The sequence below is a fragment of the Haplochromis burtoni genome, unplaced genomic scaffold (assembly GCF_018398535.1).
Source record: "Haplochromis burtoni strain Fernald_Lab_line unplaced genomic scaffold, NCSU_Asbu1 Contig_34, whole genome shotgun sequence".
Classification (NCBI taxonomy): Eukaryota; Metazoa; Chordata; class Actinopteri; order Cichliformes; family Cichlidae; genus Haplochromis; species Haplochromis burtoni.
In genome coordinates, this window is record NW_024582395.1 from 2720952 (window position 1) to 2737512 (window position 16561).

Genomic DNA, 16561 nt, shown 5'->3' on the forward strand with positions numbered 1-16561 from the left:
CACACACACACACACACACACACACACACACACACATCTTGCTAATGTTAATGGATTTTAGATGCGGTTTGTGAATTTGTACCTTAACTTACATAAAAATGTTGATGTTATTGACCATTTCACTTAAAAATTTTTTTTTTTTTTTATATAATAGCCACCACACGAAAAACTGATATCTGGCTATGAGGAAGCACTCACAGCTATCAGCAATCTGGTAATGGTCTATGTATATTCCTAAAAAAATTCATGGAGGTATTTTTATGGAAGTATATACTTGATTTCTGAATGGAATGGATTATATATTTCTATAGGTGTCAGGAGAAACAGACCGGTCGGAGATAAAAGAGCAGGACGAGAAACTACCAGAGAAAGAAAAGGAGAAAGCCTCCACAAGTGAAAATAAAACCAACAAACAAAAGGAGTCATCCAAAAAAGGCATGTCTCATGTAGATTATTAATAAAGTCATAGTGGTGCCCACACAACTTTCACTGTTCATTTTGTTGCTCCAGATCAGTCATCCCTACCACAGACACCCAGCCAGGCAACAGCCGAGGAGAGAAACTCAGAGAAGCCTTATAATCCTAAAGTTAGAGAAAAATTGCATGGAGAATATTCAGCTGCAGTAACTCATGAGGGTATACACACACACACACACACACACACACACACACACACACACACACACACACACACACACACACACTAAGTGGTTTCTCTCTCTGCCTCTTATATCCATCTATTTATGCATTTTGAGTTGTGCACATACATGCAGATGTGTTGATGTATATATGGTTGTTGTGTCCCTCTGTTTGTGTGCATGTGCCTGCTTTCTAGAGGATGCGGTAAAGGCCCGCATTGCACTGGTTAAAGCTCATGGTCTGGTGATGGTACAGTCTCTGCAAAGCACAGTAGAAGAGATTTTTGGCAACATGGAGAAGTGGCTACACGAACGCTATCTTGCAGAAATGAAGAGGTATGGTACAGTGTGAGCATCAGCTCGAAACAGTCTTCAGATCTAGTAACCTATCAGTGTAATTGCATTATCTAAGCCTCACAATTTGCAAAGGGTATCACCACACGTTTGCCCCTTGATGTAATTTTTATTTATTGTGCGACAAATGATTTTAGTATGTCATTGCTACCATAATGCTATACATGTATGTCAATAGGTGCTTTTGCCACTAAGATAAATGTTATACTAATGGTCAACTTTTTATACACTATTTTTGAATCAGAGAGATTTTCTGTCATAAATGGCATAAAAGAAATTCTTCATATTTTATGAGTCTTTCTTCTTTTCCTTAGCATTGACCAATTAACAGAAGTGGTTCACCACCATATAGAGACTGGTGCTAAGTTGAAGAATGAGCTGGTGTTGGTAAGTAATGACTTCTTTCTTACATATATATATATCTATATATATATCACATTTTAATAAATTATTCCAGAAGAATCTGACACTTCCATCATTTTCCATATTCTATTCATCAGGAGTGTTCTGACTTCTATCTGAATGGAGACTGCCGTGTGGTTGCTAGCCCACTTCCCCCTCCCCGTCCACCTCCTTTGGAGAAACCCATGAGGTCCACCCCAACCATAGCTCAGCTAGAGTTACTGTACCAGCAGCTATACAGCATTTCTCCATCAGGTGCAAATTGGAGAGACAAGCTCTGGTGTGGAGCAATTAATTCTACAGTAATGTCTGTCAGTTAATCCATTATTTACTTCTCCTCCCTGCTGACTTTAAGGCTTCATGTCTACACCTGGGTTCTTCAGTTTGCTCAAAGATATCATAACTACTAACATGGGCAAAGACACCTTGCCTGAGCCCTGGATGGACAAAAGTGAATCGCAGGTACAGAAACTTTTAGAGTTGAGTAATAATATGTGACAGTGCGGTTTAAAGACTGCAAAACATTTCTGCCTCATGTTGTTCTGTCATATTATGCAGATTTTGCAAACAGTGTTATTGTCTGTTCTGTTCCCAGTTGATGGAGATTGTGTCTTCATTGACGGACAGCTATGAGCTGGTAGACTGGCGTCGGTTTCTGCTCAGTGCTGCTCTTCCTTGGCCATTTCCTTTGTTAAGTCAGCTGCTGGATGTGCTACAACAGTTCAAGGCAGCAGATACTGGTGACACAGGCTATATAAATGAGGAGAACTACTTGAGAGTAAGTCCATTTGTTGCTTTGTTAACTGTAACATTTTAACTGATTTTTTTAAAAATCACATTAAATCATTCTACTCTAGATAAAGCTACCCTCACACTTTCTATGACCCTTCTTGTTCCGTGATCAGGCCTTAGCTTGAGTTATAATATCACATTTAGACTGTATTATGTATTTGGTAGAGTATAAAATGAAATACATACCTCCCTAAAAGGAAGTGATTAAGTAGCTTTCCTGCCTCTTTGTCATCAGACAGAGTTGTGGTTCTCCACTGAAAGTGTCCAGACTGTTCCCGTGGACCCCTCTGAGCCTGTACCTTATGTGCGTCTGGCCAACCTTCGCAAGGTGACTTCCTATCAAGCCTAAAAACTTGGTTGGGCTGTTTCACTGCCACAGTGGTAAATTTAGATGGGCGTAGTGCACAATCAACATAAATGAAAAAAATAAGACAAAAAAACCCCACAAAGTGTAAAAACATCAAAGGTGCTATAGAGCATTTTCCAGCTTTTGAAATGTTACAATAAAAAATGCCATTTTGTTCATTTCCATATTGTAAAAATCATTAACCTACAACACAAAAGGGAGTGGATCCAGTCATTCTGATCATTTTCTAATTCTCCATCATCTTTTTTCAGGTTAAATGAGCTGCAGTTAATAAATGAATTAACTGTAAAATGTGGTCTTTTTTCTTTCCTCAGTTCTTTTTCCACATGTTTGCAGACCACTCCTTCTCGCCCTCTCGATTGGATTATGTGTCCATGCTGAAGTACTTTGCTGCAGACCCCAACCCCACACAGGGCTTCATCCGAGCACTTAGCGTGGTCCTTGGTCAAAAACTCACGCATTTCTCACTGAGCCATCTTGTCAAAGTGAGTATGTAAAAGGAAAAGTATCATGCAAAATCACTGCATTGCATTTCACATTATCATTGTGGGTTGTGTATTCAGTCTATGCCCATCATAGAAGAGAATGCAGACCTCTCCTCCTCTGAACTTGACTACAAGGAAGAAGGGGCTCTCAGTGCATCAAGCATTTTGGGGGATGAGCAGGAAGTGTCGATCCCTGCTCTCCTTTCTGTCATCTGCCACAAAATCACTAAGATGGAAGACAAAAGCCACGTTCCCTCCGGCAGCCCGAATCAGAAGGAGCACACTGCGGTATGGATGCCTATGAGAGCTCAAACTGAGCATTTAGTAAATGTAATAAATAAAAATTACAACTAAAATAAATGAAGGATTAGATTAATTTGGAAAATGAATAAATGTAGAAAAATAGGTGAGGTCTTATCTCAGCAAGGCTTTGTAATTTTTGTAAGTCTTACAAGATCACACACTTGTTACCTTCCAGGCACTATGTTTAGTCTTTTAATGGTACTATGATTGAGGTGCTGTCAAAATAAGATGGACCCCTGAAGAAAATCTCCAGTATAACAAACTGTCAGTTGTTGTATGTGTGTAATAGCAGAACTGAAGAACAGATGCATTTCCAAGGACAGGATTAGGAGCCATTAGGAGCAATGATAACAAAGCGTATCATGACCATGAGCATAAATATTAACCATAACACTAAGCACTTCTCTAATGATAATACTATTACTGTCTGCTGGCCTGCAGAACCTGGTGGAAGTATTCAGAGAGCTGGGATATGATCCTGAGGACCATGTCCCTTTTTCCATTCTCTCTCAGCATCCTTCTGTTCTGTCGCTGATGGAGAGTTGTACACACCACCAGCTTGTGGTAAGTTTCTACTTACTGACTTACCAGTATTGATCATAGTTTGTTTTTTTACTCTGACCCATGGCTTCAGTGAGAGTCCAACATTGCATAACCTTTGTCCTCTCCTACACTGAGTCATGTGTAGAAGTCATGCCTACTTTGCCTATTTTTCGCTTAGCAAGTTGCACCTTGACCAAATGACCAAATGCTTTTGATTACCATCAACAAGCTTCTGACATAATTCTGGCTGGATATTTGACAACTTTTCTTGGCAGAAACTTCATCTGCCCTGGAAAAAGAACACTTTAAAGAAATCATTAAATGCCCAAAATGATGAAGGCTGTAAACTCAACTGTATATTTAACATAATGTGCAAATGTATTCTCACTGAGTATTCTCTCACTGTCCTTCAGAACATCCATGGAGTGTTACTGGACAGTCAGCATGGAGGAGAGACTAACAGCTCGACACTTTCATAAAGGATAAGATAAAGACATAATTCTGGCCGCACTGTGAAGAACTCTAACTTGGGAAATGCACATGTGGATGCTTTTGAAGTGTTCTAATTACTTTAATGTTTAAAATGCTATGTTAATAGGTGTGCATCCATACACTGGTGTTGTACTACATATTTGAGATGAGAACAATAACATCTGGTGGTGGATTGAACTTTCATGACTGAGGTGCTTATTTTTTAATGAACTCTGTGCATTGTCCAGGATAATTCAGATGTCAAGCCTGACTTGTCCGTCACTTCCTACTGTGGCACCAACAACCCTATCATAGTTCATTCAGGATGTATATGTTATGGTAGCAGCTTTTCACTTTTTTCATAAACGGAGAAGTATGAATAAATGATATTTCAACAAATAATGTAGATTGTTAGACAATTTGTTTTACTAAAGGCAAAAAAACATGTTATTATACCAATACTATGTTCTAATAATAGGACCTCTCTTTGTAAAAGGATGATTTTGCCAAGCATGAGGCATTTCTTGGTTTTATGGTGATAATCCATTTTGTTCTGCTGATATCTTCTGGAAATTTGTCCACTTGTCTTGATCATTACTCAGTTTAATAAGCTGCCTGGCTCATTAAATTGAACTTTTCCATAAGAAACTGTTTTAGCAGGAAGGTTTTTATTATCTGTTTCTAATGAAGGAGAATAATTTTGTTACCACATAATACAAACAGCACGGGTAATGTATTTTGGACTTTTTTGCTTCTGGCTATCTCAGTCCTTTAGTCTGCCAAGATCCTATTTGTCTGATTGGTGAGTAATGGCGTGTCCATCCATCCCTTTTCTTCCACAAATCCAATTCAGGCTGAAGCTTTTCCCAGCTGCCACAGAGCAAGGCTTTTGGTACACCCTGTACAGGTCATCAGTCTGTTGCAGGGCTAACACATAGAGACATATTCACACCTACAGGCAATTTAAAATTACCAATTAACCTGACTCCATACATGTCTTTGGACTGTGAGAGGAAGACAGAGTGCTTACACAGAGACAGGGAGAACATACACACTCCATACAGAAAGGCTTCAGGCTGGATTTAAACCCAGGACCTTCTTGCTGTAAGGTTAACTACCGTGCCACCAGAGTACACACACCAATATTTTGTTAAAAAATTGCATTAGAGTATATTATATATAAGTTCATACACGATTAGGTAAACCTTACGTTGATATAAAAACAGTGAAAGCACTGTTTTTTCCAAACAACAAACAAGATTTTTACTGAGCAGGTATTACACAAATTTTAGACGACTTGTTTACATATACAAAAATGATAGGAGACACAGCTGATAAAGTCTCAGGGATCTTAAAAATAAAACAAAAATGTATGCCCATTTAGTCTCTGTTAGACTTTCTTTGAGCATTCTTGAGTTAATGGTACTGTAAAAAATAGAAAGTCATTATAGCTTCCTCTCTCTTTGTCTCAGGGACAACTTTAATGACCTCTCAAACTTCAGGAGGTTCCTGTCCATCCGGTATGAAAGGCTGCTGGAGAGAGCAGGAGATAATAACTTTCCTTCAAGAGGAACACTGTGATATTACTGACCTTGATGCTTGTAACCCCTGTTCCTTCATCCTGGAACACAAACCCAGTACATCAGGGTTATTGTCATCCATTCAACCTTTACATTACCTCAGTAATATATCATAACAGTATATAGGTACTCTCCCAATAGCTCAATATAAATAAATCAGAGGCTCAAAAGGTTTTGTGACTTTTTATATGGTTTCTTGATTCTCTCCAGGTGTCCATTATATAACTTTCTATCCTGGCACTCTGAAGGGTCAGGATCCATCCAGTATCCTACATTCCAGTGATCAGTTCCCAACTTTCTGACCACTCAAACATCTGGGCTCAGGCAATGAACCTTTTTTATTCTTTACTGACTTCTACAATAAAGGTAATATCTGCACATCATCCCTGAACACTTAGCTGTCAGTAGCACTTTAGAAATACTAATATTACAATATCTAAGCATCTGATTTCAATTATACTTACTTTGTAGTAGTACTTTTAACTTACCTCAATTATCTCTTGATTTACTGAGATTTCTTTGTTATCTAAGATCAAAAACTGTTTCCATTAGCAGACAGTCTAAATACTGTGCTGGTGGGAGGTCTTTTTCGTCCTTTCACTAATAACCAATTAGGACAGCTTTTAGTGTCCTTTCAGTGCTTTGTTGCCTTTTCTCTTTGTTGTCTAGCAGTTAAATTGCATTCATTTAAACAAGGAATATATAAGAAAATTAGAAAGCTGCTTAAGATTGTAGATGAACAAAGCAGAATCCTGGAATTTCAAAGTGCAGAGAAGAAAAACAAAATATAATAGTGATCAGAGTACATGGAACAAACATTAGTAATATATGTCCAAAATAATGTAATAAAAAAAAACCCTTCTACTTTATCTTAAATTGTATGTTTTTCATTGCTGATTTAAGATGGAATTTCTGTATTTTGTACATTTTTACAGCAATTATTATGAAACCAAGCCAAATTTACTACAGGTCACCTGCAGTGATAAAGAAACCAGCAAACATATAATGATTTTTAAACAGTAAAATTGTACAACAGAGGGAGTGGAAGTTAAACAATGATTAAAACATTGGAGAAGTTTAATCTCTGAAATCTAAATGTATGTATTTATTTTTCTTTAACTTATTAGAGGTCAAAAGATTAAGCTAGTTTGGACCTTTCTGCCGGCTCATAGTCTGTGAGAGAAAGGATGGACAGCGAGGCAGAAAACAGCAGTCCCTGTGCATGAATCTGTTGTTGACTTTTAAGCAATCGTGAAGTTCAAATCTGGGATGTTTTTGTGTTAGAGCCCCACCTAGTGACGTGAGGTGAAGACTGCACTGAGAGTGAGCCACCGCTAGCAACTCATTAACAGAAATCTTATAACCACGTGTTGTTAAAATTATGTCTTTTAGGAGGTTTCTGCCATATCATTATTAACGTTATTGCTGTTAGGAATACCTGTAACATTTTTCGTTCTCTGTTAATAATCATGAAGTTTCTTTTACGTCATAAGGATTATTTTGCTACTTTGTTTTTACTCTGGTATATTTCAGAGAGATATTATTATTGGCGTTATGAACAATTGGCCATGGCTTGGATACTTATCAGTAAAGAATAGAAGTTTCGTCCTCCTGGGTAAAGGCATCCAAAGTGTAGAACAGCACAAAACATATAAAGAGCTTTATTAAATTTGCAGCGTTTGATTTGGTGTTGATTAGATATTTATTTATTAAGCTGCATTACACATTGTTTTTTTTCTGTGTTTGTTGAAAAAAATGGTAAAAATGAAACACCACCCACTGGACACTTCATGAATTACACTTTGCTAGTACTGAATTGGACCCCCTTTTGAGACGACTTTAGCTTTGTGGCATGGTGCATTAACCTGCTGGAAGAAGTCATTATAAGGTGGGTGCACTTTAGGCATAAAAGGATAGACGTGGTAAGCAACAATACTCAGATAGGCTGTGGTGCTTGGATGATGCTTAATTTGTTTTAAGGGGCCCAAAGTGTACCAAGAAAATATCCCCCACACTGTGACACAACCAGTACCAGCCTGAACTGATGATACAAGGCAGACTGGAACCATGCTTTCATGTTGTTTAAACCAAATTCTGACACTACCATCTGAATGCCATTAAGAAATAAAGGTTCATCAGACCAGGCAACTTATTTTAAACCACTTTTCATCCAATTTTGGAGGACCTGGGTGAATTTCAGCCTCAGTTTCCTGCTGTTACCTGACAGCTGTGGGAGCTGCAGTGGTCCTCTGATGCTGTGGCCCATTTTCTTCAAGGTTCAGTATGTTACCTTGGTTTTAATGAGTGATTATATAAAATGAAAAATAGGACCATTGTGGCAGCACGGTGGCACGGTGGTTAGCACTGTTGCCGCACAGCAAGAAGGTCCTGAGTTCAATTCTAACATCAGGCCGGGGTCTTTCTGTGTGGAGTTTGCATGTTCTCCCAGTCTTTGCGTGGGTTCCCTCCGGGTACTCCGGCTTCCTCCCACCGTCCAAAGACATGCAGCTTGTGGGGATAGGTTAATTGGATAATCCAAATTGTCACTAGGTATGAATGTGAGTGCGAATGGTTGTCTGTCCCTGTGTGTTGGCCCTGCGACAGACTGGCGACCTGTCCAGGGTGTACCCTGCCTCTCGCCCTATGACAGCTGGGATGGGCTCCAGCGCCCCCCGCGACCCTGAAAAGGATAAGCGAATGGATGAATGGATGGAGGACCATTGTGCACAATGGATACTCCTTTAAAGTATTTTAATTGTGGTGCTCTATTTTCTCCCATAGTGATCTTTTGGTTTGGACTTTTTTTTTAATTTAATGCCATGTTTTATCCATCAGCCGCCACGGGGGCGCAATTAAACTTTTAGAAGGCACTATTCTTATAATCGACGAATCCAATTGGCTCAACTTTTACAGTTTGATTGGTCAGTCTTGACAGCGTGGGCGTGGTTAGGTGTCAATGTTTTTGTGGCTCGCTCCGTGTATGTAACCGCACCAAGGACTCTGCAATGTGATTTCCTGACATTGATTTGTTTTCGTATCATTTAACACGCCGTCTTCACCGCATGATGTACCAGCTTTCGACGTGGGGGATCACTAGAAGGTGAAAGACGGAAGTAACCGAGGAAAAAGCCGGAATGGCAGGCGCCTTTGGCTTTAAAGGCTGCCAGAAAATTCGAGGACCTCAGATTAGAAATCTGCTTGAGGCGAAGGACTTCTTTCTCTTCGACTGCGACGGGGTCATATGGCACGGAGAGAACGCGATAACGGGCGCCGCGAAGGTGGTGAGCTCGCTGATCCGGCGCGGCAAAAACGTGGTGTTCGTCACCAACAATTGCACCAGGCCGCGGGAGAATTATGTGCACAAGTTCTACCGGCTGGGCTTTACCGACGTGATGCTGGAGCAGATCTTTAGCTCGTCGTACTGCTCGGCTCTCTACTTGAGAGACGTCGTCAAGGTCCCCGGCCAGGTGTTTGTCATCGGCTGCGACGGACTGCGCAGAGAGCTGCAAGAGGCAGGCATCCCCTGCGTGGAGGAGGCGGATGATCCGGACGCCACCATCTACGACTGCGCCCTGGCTCCGGACGTCAAGGCAGTGCTGGTTGGACATGATGACAAACTGACTTTTCTGAAACTGGCCAAAGCCTCCTGCTACCTGAAGGACCCGGAGTGTCTGTTCCTGGCCACCGACAACGACCCCTGGCACCCTCTGTCAGGTGGAAGGATACTACCAGGTATAATGGGGATGAGGTTTAATTACCACATAGTGTTGCTCATTCACGTCACGTTAAGATATTCGTTTTTCTGCCAGACATGGATAGATTGCTAAAATGGCTTAGCGGTCAAGGGACCAGGATGTCAAGAGGTCAGAGGGCCCTAAAATTACTTATTCTGTAAAAATCGCTGGGCTTGTGCATCACAGGTTTCTTTTCACATGTTCATTAGCATGAATACGCAGTGTCAGGACAGGTCTGCAGAGAACAAATGGCTAAAACAACAAGAGCTCCGGCTTGTTGCGTTATTTAAACTTTTTTTTTGTTCACTGCACCACTCTTCAGGGGCCCACCACTGCACAGATACACACAGAATGCAACTGGAAGCTTCACTGCAGTATAACTAACCCACAACCTGAGGCACAGCTACCTCCTGGACTCAGGCTTGTATCAGTTCATCATAACTAGTTTGCAGAGTTTTAAGATAAGGTAGTAATTGAGTTACCCAGAGACCACAGGGTAAAAGATGCTGGTTCAACTCAAGCTCAGGGCTCTGGTGCATGTCATCAGTCCTCTCTGCCCTCATTTCCTCCTGATATGTTTAAGATTTAAAAAAAAAAAAAAAAAAAGCCCAAAAAACATGTGAGAGCAGTTGTCAGTTTAGCTCACTCAGTAATCCATTTTAGATTCCACAAATCTGAAGGGTGATTTTTTTTTTTTTTTTTTTCTCCAAAACAAGTGGCCCTCTGGAAAATATTTATGGCTTGTACCTACTGACTGAGCAGCTTATATGAGATGCGCAGAACTATTAATAGCATGCAGCTGGAAATGAAAGTGGTTGGTGGTGATTCAGTCATCTTTACTCCGCCTCTCCCCCTGCAGGTTCTGGCTCCCTCACAGCAGCCTTGGAAGTGGCCTCAGGACGCAAGGCCACTGTGATCGGAAAGCCCAGCCGCTTCATGTTCGAATGCATCTCCAGTCAGTTCAGCGGGGTGGATCCCGCCCAGTGCCTGATGGTCGGGGACCGCCTCGAGACGGACATGCTGTTCGGGTCCAACTGCGGCCTCGATACCATGCTCACTCTCACTGGTGTGTCTCAGATTGAGGAGGCCCAGGAGTACAGGAATAGTGACCAAACCACCAACCACAGCTTGGTGCCCGACTACGTGGTGGACACCATTGCTGATTTCTTACCGGCTTTTGAGGAACTGGACGAACAGAGCAACTGAAGAGTCTGTTGTCTCCTGTACAGAGCACAGATTGCTTCAAGTGCAATGTTGAGTCTTTAGTTTCTTAATAAATAAGAAGGCGCTGTTTATGTTGTGACCAAGACTGATTTAGAGCAAATCATTTCCATAATCACAGTAATCCAGTGCATACCTCAGTGTTTCTTCAAGTGTTGTGCTCATTTTGTGACTTGACAGTTTCTGTAGCTTTACGTGTTTATAATAATCTATGAATATACTGCAGTTTTGTGTTCACACAGATCATACCGTGTTTGATATTGAGTTTTAAACATCCAGAGGTATTTTTGTAAAGCCATGAATTGTTCTGAATTCATGTGTTTAGAAGCTGGCTGTTTAAAGTTTGTTGCCAAACAGGAGACATGTACTTACTAATGCTGAATTATCTTCAAGTGTGCTTGCCTAGGTGTCACTTCTAATTATAATCACAAGAAGATAAAAAAACTAACAGTGTGAGCTTTTCTCAGCTCTGGTAGAGACTAAGCTGACAATCTGCCAGGCAGACAGGTAAAGTGTTCATTCACTTCCGGCCTTTCTGTCATGTCTGTGCTACTTGTGCCAATATTCATCGGAGTAAATGGCTGAAACTCATAGCTAGAAAGCCAATAATGGTTGCCTATCATACTGCACTGTTGTGAACTTTCAGTGTTATTAATGTTTACTATATAGAGCATGCCAGCAATGGTAACAATAAATACCTTAAATTAATTTTTTCTTGAAAAGAGTGGTGGCCTGTTACTAGAATTCCCTTTATGTCTGCTTGTTTAGAATCTGCACAATCAAATTCCAACAATAAAATAATCCAACATTATTTTAATCATTTAAATCCAGCCGTTCACATGAACTCAATGTAATTTCATGCAGCATTGTTGCCTCAACTACCTCACCAGCCTTTTAGCTCCAAAAACCATCAGTTCAAGTGCAGCGAGAGACATGGAAAGTCCAACTTCCTTCTGTATACTAGAGCCTCCTGCTTGGATTTTAGTCAGCATGTAAAATTAGATAAATTGGACGAATAAAAAAGATGAGTTGATGATTTTGTTTTTAAACTAACATTGATTAAAAACAAATCTTTGAGAAAAATATGCAATGCCAAGTGAATAAAGACAAACCAAGGAGCTAGTGTGCCTTTGCAGCGTGTTTTACAGTAAACATCTGTTTGTATGGAGTTCATATACACTTAAACAACTAATAATCAACATATATACATTTTAACAGGATCCATGTAATATTTTATTCTACATGTGGCATCGGGTTCTCTTGTGCTGAGGAACAGGATTAAAGACATACTGATCTTCAACATATAAGGACTTTGGCTGCAGTGATGGCGTCACTTCATGTCACTCTGGTCCACCGCGCTGTGGCAAAGAAATGATATAGAATACAAATAAACACAAATACCAGCCAAAATATATACTTAAATACTCAAAACTTTCAGATTCTACTTGCAGTTTCTATAGCTAGTTATGCACCAGCAACAAGTTACAGTAAGTTTTCCTAAGTTCTCAATCAGTCCATACACTTAACCTTTGTACTTTTGAATCCTACTGCTATGAGTTTATGATCAGTCAAAGGTGGGTCATATACTGTTGCCAACTTTGCTTGACATTTGACATTTTTCCGTCTCTTTTGTTATTCCACTCTGCTCAATTTTAAAGAACCAAGTAGTTCTGTGTAAAAACTCTGGGTACAGTTAAGATAGCCTCACCTGGATGTAATCCATCTCATCTGCTGTTAACGGTCTCCTGCGGTACCTTGCAGGAAGTAGCTGAATAGAGGCCAGTGTGTCTGGCGTGCCTGGGATTGGTGTTAAAGGTGCATGCGGTCTTGATAACTGAGGCGATGCTGCAGCTGAAGTGGGAGCATTATGTTGAGGAAGGTTTAGTGCTAATGTTTTCAATGCCTCCTGGGCTAGAGGACGAAAAGAAAAAGAGTAACGTAATGAAATAATCACCAGGGAAGGCATTGTTAACGATTATATTTCTGATAAATGTGAACCTAAAAGAACACGTTCTTTCAGCTGGGAAAAACAAAGGCTCACCATTAGGTCTGGGCAGGCCTTGTCTGTTGGGGAATTTGATCAGGGGAGTATGAGGCCGTATTGCCTGAGAAAACAAAATCAAACAGCAGTCAGTTAAAGGGTAGGCATCCTGACATGACAACAAATTGACAGTAGTTTTTTTTTTGTCTCCCACACGTGCTAAAACAGAGTGAATGAGCTTTAAAACAAACACAGCTGCTAGAAAAATATGATGAACAACACTAGGGTGAATTAAATTTTTTATTTATGTATGGTATGACTTGTGACAGTATTTTTGTAAAATCAGGCGCTCAACGTTAAGTTAATGTAGCCTTCTAACAGCAGTTGATAGGAATATACCACAAAACATACAACAGAGCAAACATTATACAAAATACAAGTGCATCTAACACAGTGGTTCCCAAAGTGTTTTTTTGCTGGGCCCCCCTTTGTTTTACAAGAAAAATGTTTGCGCCCCCCCCCCACAAACATATCCTCCAACCATACACACCCATATTTTGTTTTCAAACTCCATTGCGGTTTATTTCACACCTCAATCAATTAGTAAACAAATAGGCAAATACAAGTAATCTGCAATAAATTACAGGTAGTAATAAAATAATCTCCAAACTCTTACGCTACGTCCACACCTACACTGGTATTTTTGAAAATGCAGCTGTTTCTATGCGTTTGGACCTATTCGTCCACACGTAAACGGTGTTTCGAATCACCGAAAATCTCTGTTTTCGGTGATTCGAAAATCTCCGCCTCTGCCTATGGTGTGATTATTTTACGTGTGGTTGTTTTTTTCCTGTGTAATAATATTCAACATTGCTATCAATACATTTCTCAAAAAAATCATCTCTGTGCAAAATGGGTTCAAAAACATAAACAACTTTGAGATACTGTTAGTCCATGATTTGAACCAGGGAAACAAATCGTGGCAGGATTGCTCTAACTTTACTGTATAAAGAGCTAATATCTCCAAAATGTCAGGATTAGTTATTTATTACAAGAAGTGTTTGTGAACTAAAAATCAAGAATGTAGTATGCTGTTTGTCCGTGATTTGAAGAGCCCAGCACGTGCTCCCAACGCAAGGGAAACTAATTCTGTCGCAGAGACCTACCTCGGCACTTGTGCAGGTGAAGCCAAAGGCAGGGCTCTTGGAATGAAATTGGAATGAAGTTGGTTTGGAAACATATTTGGCGATGCTTCATCTCCTGCTTTGCATTTGTGTGGGAGCCCCGTCAAAAACCTGTCAATTATGCTAGCAGTGTCCAAGCGTTCTGTTTTTCTTTTCATACCCCCCCCCCCCCATGCAATGGCTCAGCGCCCCCCTCAGGAGGCAGGCCCCACACTTTGGGAACCTCTGATCTAACAGATCAACCCATTAAAGTAGTGTAGTGTATCAGTATACCCATCTTTTAAGTGCTTTTTGGTACAAACAACAGTCTATAGTGACAGAGTCTCAGTTGTTTGTTATAATCAGACAAATTAGAATTACAGTAACAATGACAATAATAATAATAACAATAAATGAATATATTATAAATGTAAATAATATAATAATCAAATACTTTGTTAAGATACCTTCACAGGGAATCATTATGTATTCTGCCTATAGTTTTGTCTTCAACAAGTCAAATATAACTAAACTGTGTTGAGGTCAAATGACTGACTTGTCCACAGCAGTTTATTTTGAGACATGGTTTGGTTATCTGTGCACTCGTACTGTGAACTGCTGTCCAGTCAACAACAGCATAAATCTGATTTTCTGCCTCATGGCACTGGATTTCATGATTGAGTGCCACTGAGTCTCAGTACCTGTGTTTCATGTGTCTCTTCTCTTTAGTGTTATCTGGCCTTTCTGTTCTCCACAGTGGCAAATGATTTGGACTCTGGAGTGAACCCTCTGTACAGGCTCTAGATGTTGGATGTTGTGAAGAGGTTTTTCCTCACCGTTAACAAATCATCCACCTCGTCCATACAAGTCAAGACCTTACTCATGTTGCTAACAGTTTATTGTGCCGAATCATTGACTTAGTCTGGATTTGTTTTGTTTCTGCAGATGGTAAGGGTGGCCTGCTTCCCTTGCACTGAGAGCTCCTTTGACAGCAAGTTGCAGGTTCACAACAACAACTTTGAAACTTTTTAAGTTTCACACATGAACTCAACTCTGAACTTTTTTAATTTATGAATAAATTAAAAAGGTATAGTCCACACTTGTCCAAGAAACAGCTTTTGAATGAACTGCGCAGTTACTTATGATTGTTATATATGTTATATAACTATAACTCCAATCTGTGAAAGATATTTCCTGACATCGGGAGTTAGGCATTTTAGCGGCCTAACTGCAGCTAAAATGCAGTAATTCTGATCCGCATTAGTTATGAAAGAACAGACAAGCAGTCATCACAAACGTACTGTTACAAACATTTATTCGGTACAAAGAGCATAAATTTAGTGGCTAAATGCAAATTAAAAATTTGTAAAGACTATTTCTGTTTTCCTGACATCACAGACCGCTCATATCCTCCAGTAATTGAAAAACGATTAAAATTAGTCTATTAGTAGGAAATAAGCACTGCTGGTACAGTTCCTTAATACTCTGCTGGGCTACTGTGGTACAAAGATCTGTCTTTAACCGACATATAGGCCTCCCTGTGCACCGTTTTATGCTATACTCAGCCATAGCAAGACTGACAACTAAAACAACTAATATTACACCTTAAGTTTTAATTAATTGATTAAAAGGCCGCTCTCACAACGTGACTAAACGATATTGATGTGTCCTGTGCGGTTTATGAACAAGGACACTAACAAGGGTATGACGGGTCTTTGCCACCTCAAGAGGCCGCACGATATAAAGTAGTTTACTGTTCGGAACAGCGGGAAAAGCAGCGTTTTACTTTATAAGCTCTAAATCAGGAGGTAACACAAACAAACCCGGAGAAATTAACATTTAAGTAGTTAACGTTACCTGAACAACTCGAGCGACGGGAGCTGCCATTTTGGAGCTGACTTTACTCCCCATGACGACCTCTCGGGTTTACTTCCGGTTTGAAGCTGCAGAAAGAAAGAAAAACACGCAAAAACACCACATGATGGCGCTATCGACGGCGAGCCCGTAAGACAGAAAGGGTTCAGCGAATGACATTATAACAACGGTGCAGGAGGTAATGTGAAAGTCATAGTAGACAAATAGCAATACATGTTTGTGGGAAGAGTGTTTAATTTTTAGGTAAGATTTGGTCGTTAACATACATTTTGAGTGGAAGGTTGAAGTGCATTAGCGATAAATGCACTGTTATCATGCTACACCTTACCTCTAGCTGTGTCTTTAACCCTCTGTCTATGATAGCAGGTGGCCGGTAGATGTCAGCGACTGTCCTGTTAGGTCAGGCCATGTTACAGTCTTCGTTAGCCGTCTCCTGTAAAAAAACATGAAAAACTGTATCACTAAAAACCTCCAGCCCGCTCTAAAGTAAAATTATCCGATCTCTGATAAGGCCCAGAACACCATTACTGTTGTCAAAACGACAAAATTGATTGAATATTGTCGTATGATAAGGGAAATGTCAACACAAGGCTCCTGTTAGGTAACGGCAAAAATATCTATCTTTAATTTCACACTCCCTTGAAGAAAACGG

At 40.1% G+C, this 16561-nt stretch overlaps 3 protein-coding genes across 3 annotated transcripts in view; 2 read left to right on the forward strand and 1 right to left on the reverse strand.

Moving 5' to 3' along the window:
* Positions 1-5073, forward strand: part of spef2 (sperm flagellar 2) — a 14846-nt gene extending 9773 nt beyond the window's left edge. The window contains exons 27-39 of the mRNA XM_005919101.2: positions 155-214; positions 312-435; positions 511-636; positions 836-974; positions 1307-1379; positions 1493-1649; positions 1750-1856; positions 1990-2172; positions 2422-2514; positions 2868-3038; positions 3117-3326; positions 3783-3905; positions 4298-5073. Of these exons, the coding sequence (XP_005919163.1) occupies positions 155-214; positions 312-435; positions 511-636; positions 836-974; positions 1307-1379; positions 1493-1649; positions 1750-1856; positions 1990-2172; positions 2422-2514; positions 2868-3038; positions 3117-3326; positions 3783-3905; positions 4298-4363 (1632 nt within the window). The 3' untranslated portion in view covers positions 4364-5073. The remainder of the gene's footprint in view (positions 1-154; positions 215-311; positions 436-510; positions 637-835; positions 975-1306; positions 1380-1492; positions 1650-1749; positions 1857-1989; positions 2173-2421; positions 2515-2867; positions 3039-3116; positions 3327-3782; positions 3906-4297) is intronic.
* Positions 5074-8861: 3788 nt separating this feature from the next.
* LOC102301497 (pyridoxal (pyridoxine, vitamin B6) phosphatase) lies at positions 8862-11598 on the forward strand. Its single transcript, XM_005919103.3, has 2 exons — positions 8862-9667; positions 10529-11598. Exons 1-2 carry the CDS (start codon positions 9070-9072, stop codon positions 10873-10875), a joined length of 945 nt encoding a protein of 314 aa, XP_005919165.1. The 5' UTR covers positions 8862-9069; the 3' UTR covers positions 10876-11598.
* Positions 11599-11686: 88 nt separating this feature from the next.
* Positions 11687-16550, reverse strand: mrps36 (mitochondrial ribosomal protein S36). Its single transcript, XM_005919104.3, has 5 exons — positions 16238-16550; positions 15892-15977; positions 12932-12995; positions 12599-12801; positions 11687-12248 (listed from the first exon to the last, which is right to left on the reverse strand). The coding sequence occupies exons 2-5, from the start codon at positions 15943-15945 to the stop codon at positions 12231-12233; spliced, it is 339 nt and encodes a 112-aa protein (XP_005919166.1). The 5' UTR covers positions 15946-15977; positions 16238-16550; the 3' UTR covers positions 11687-12230.
* Between the last annotated feature and the right edge of the window lie 11 nt (positions 16551-16561).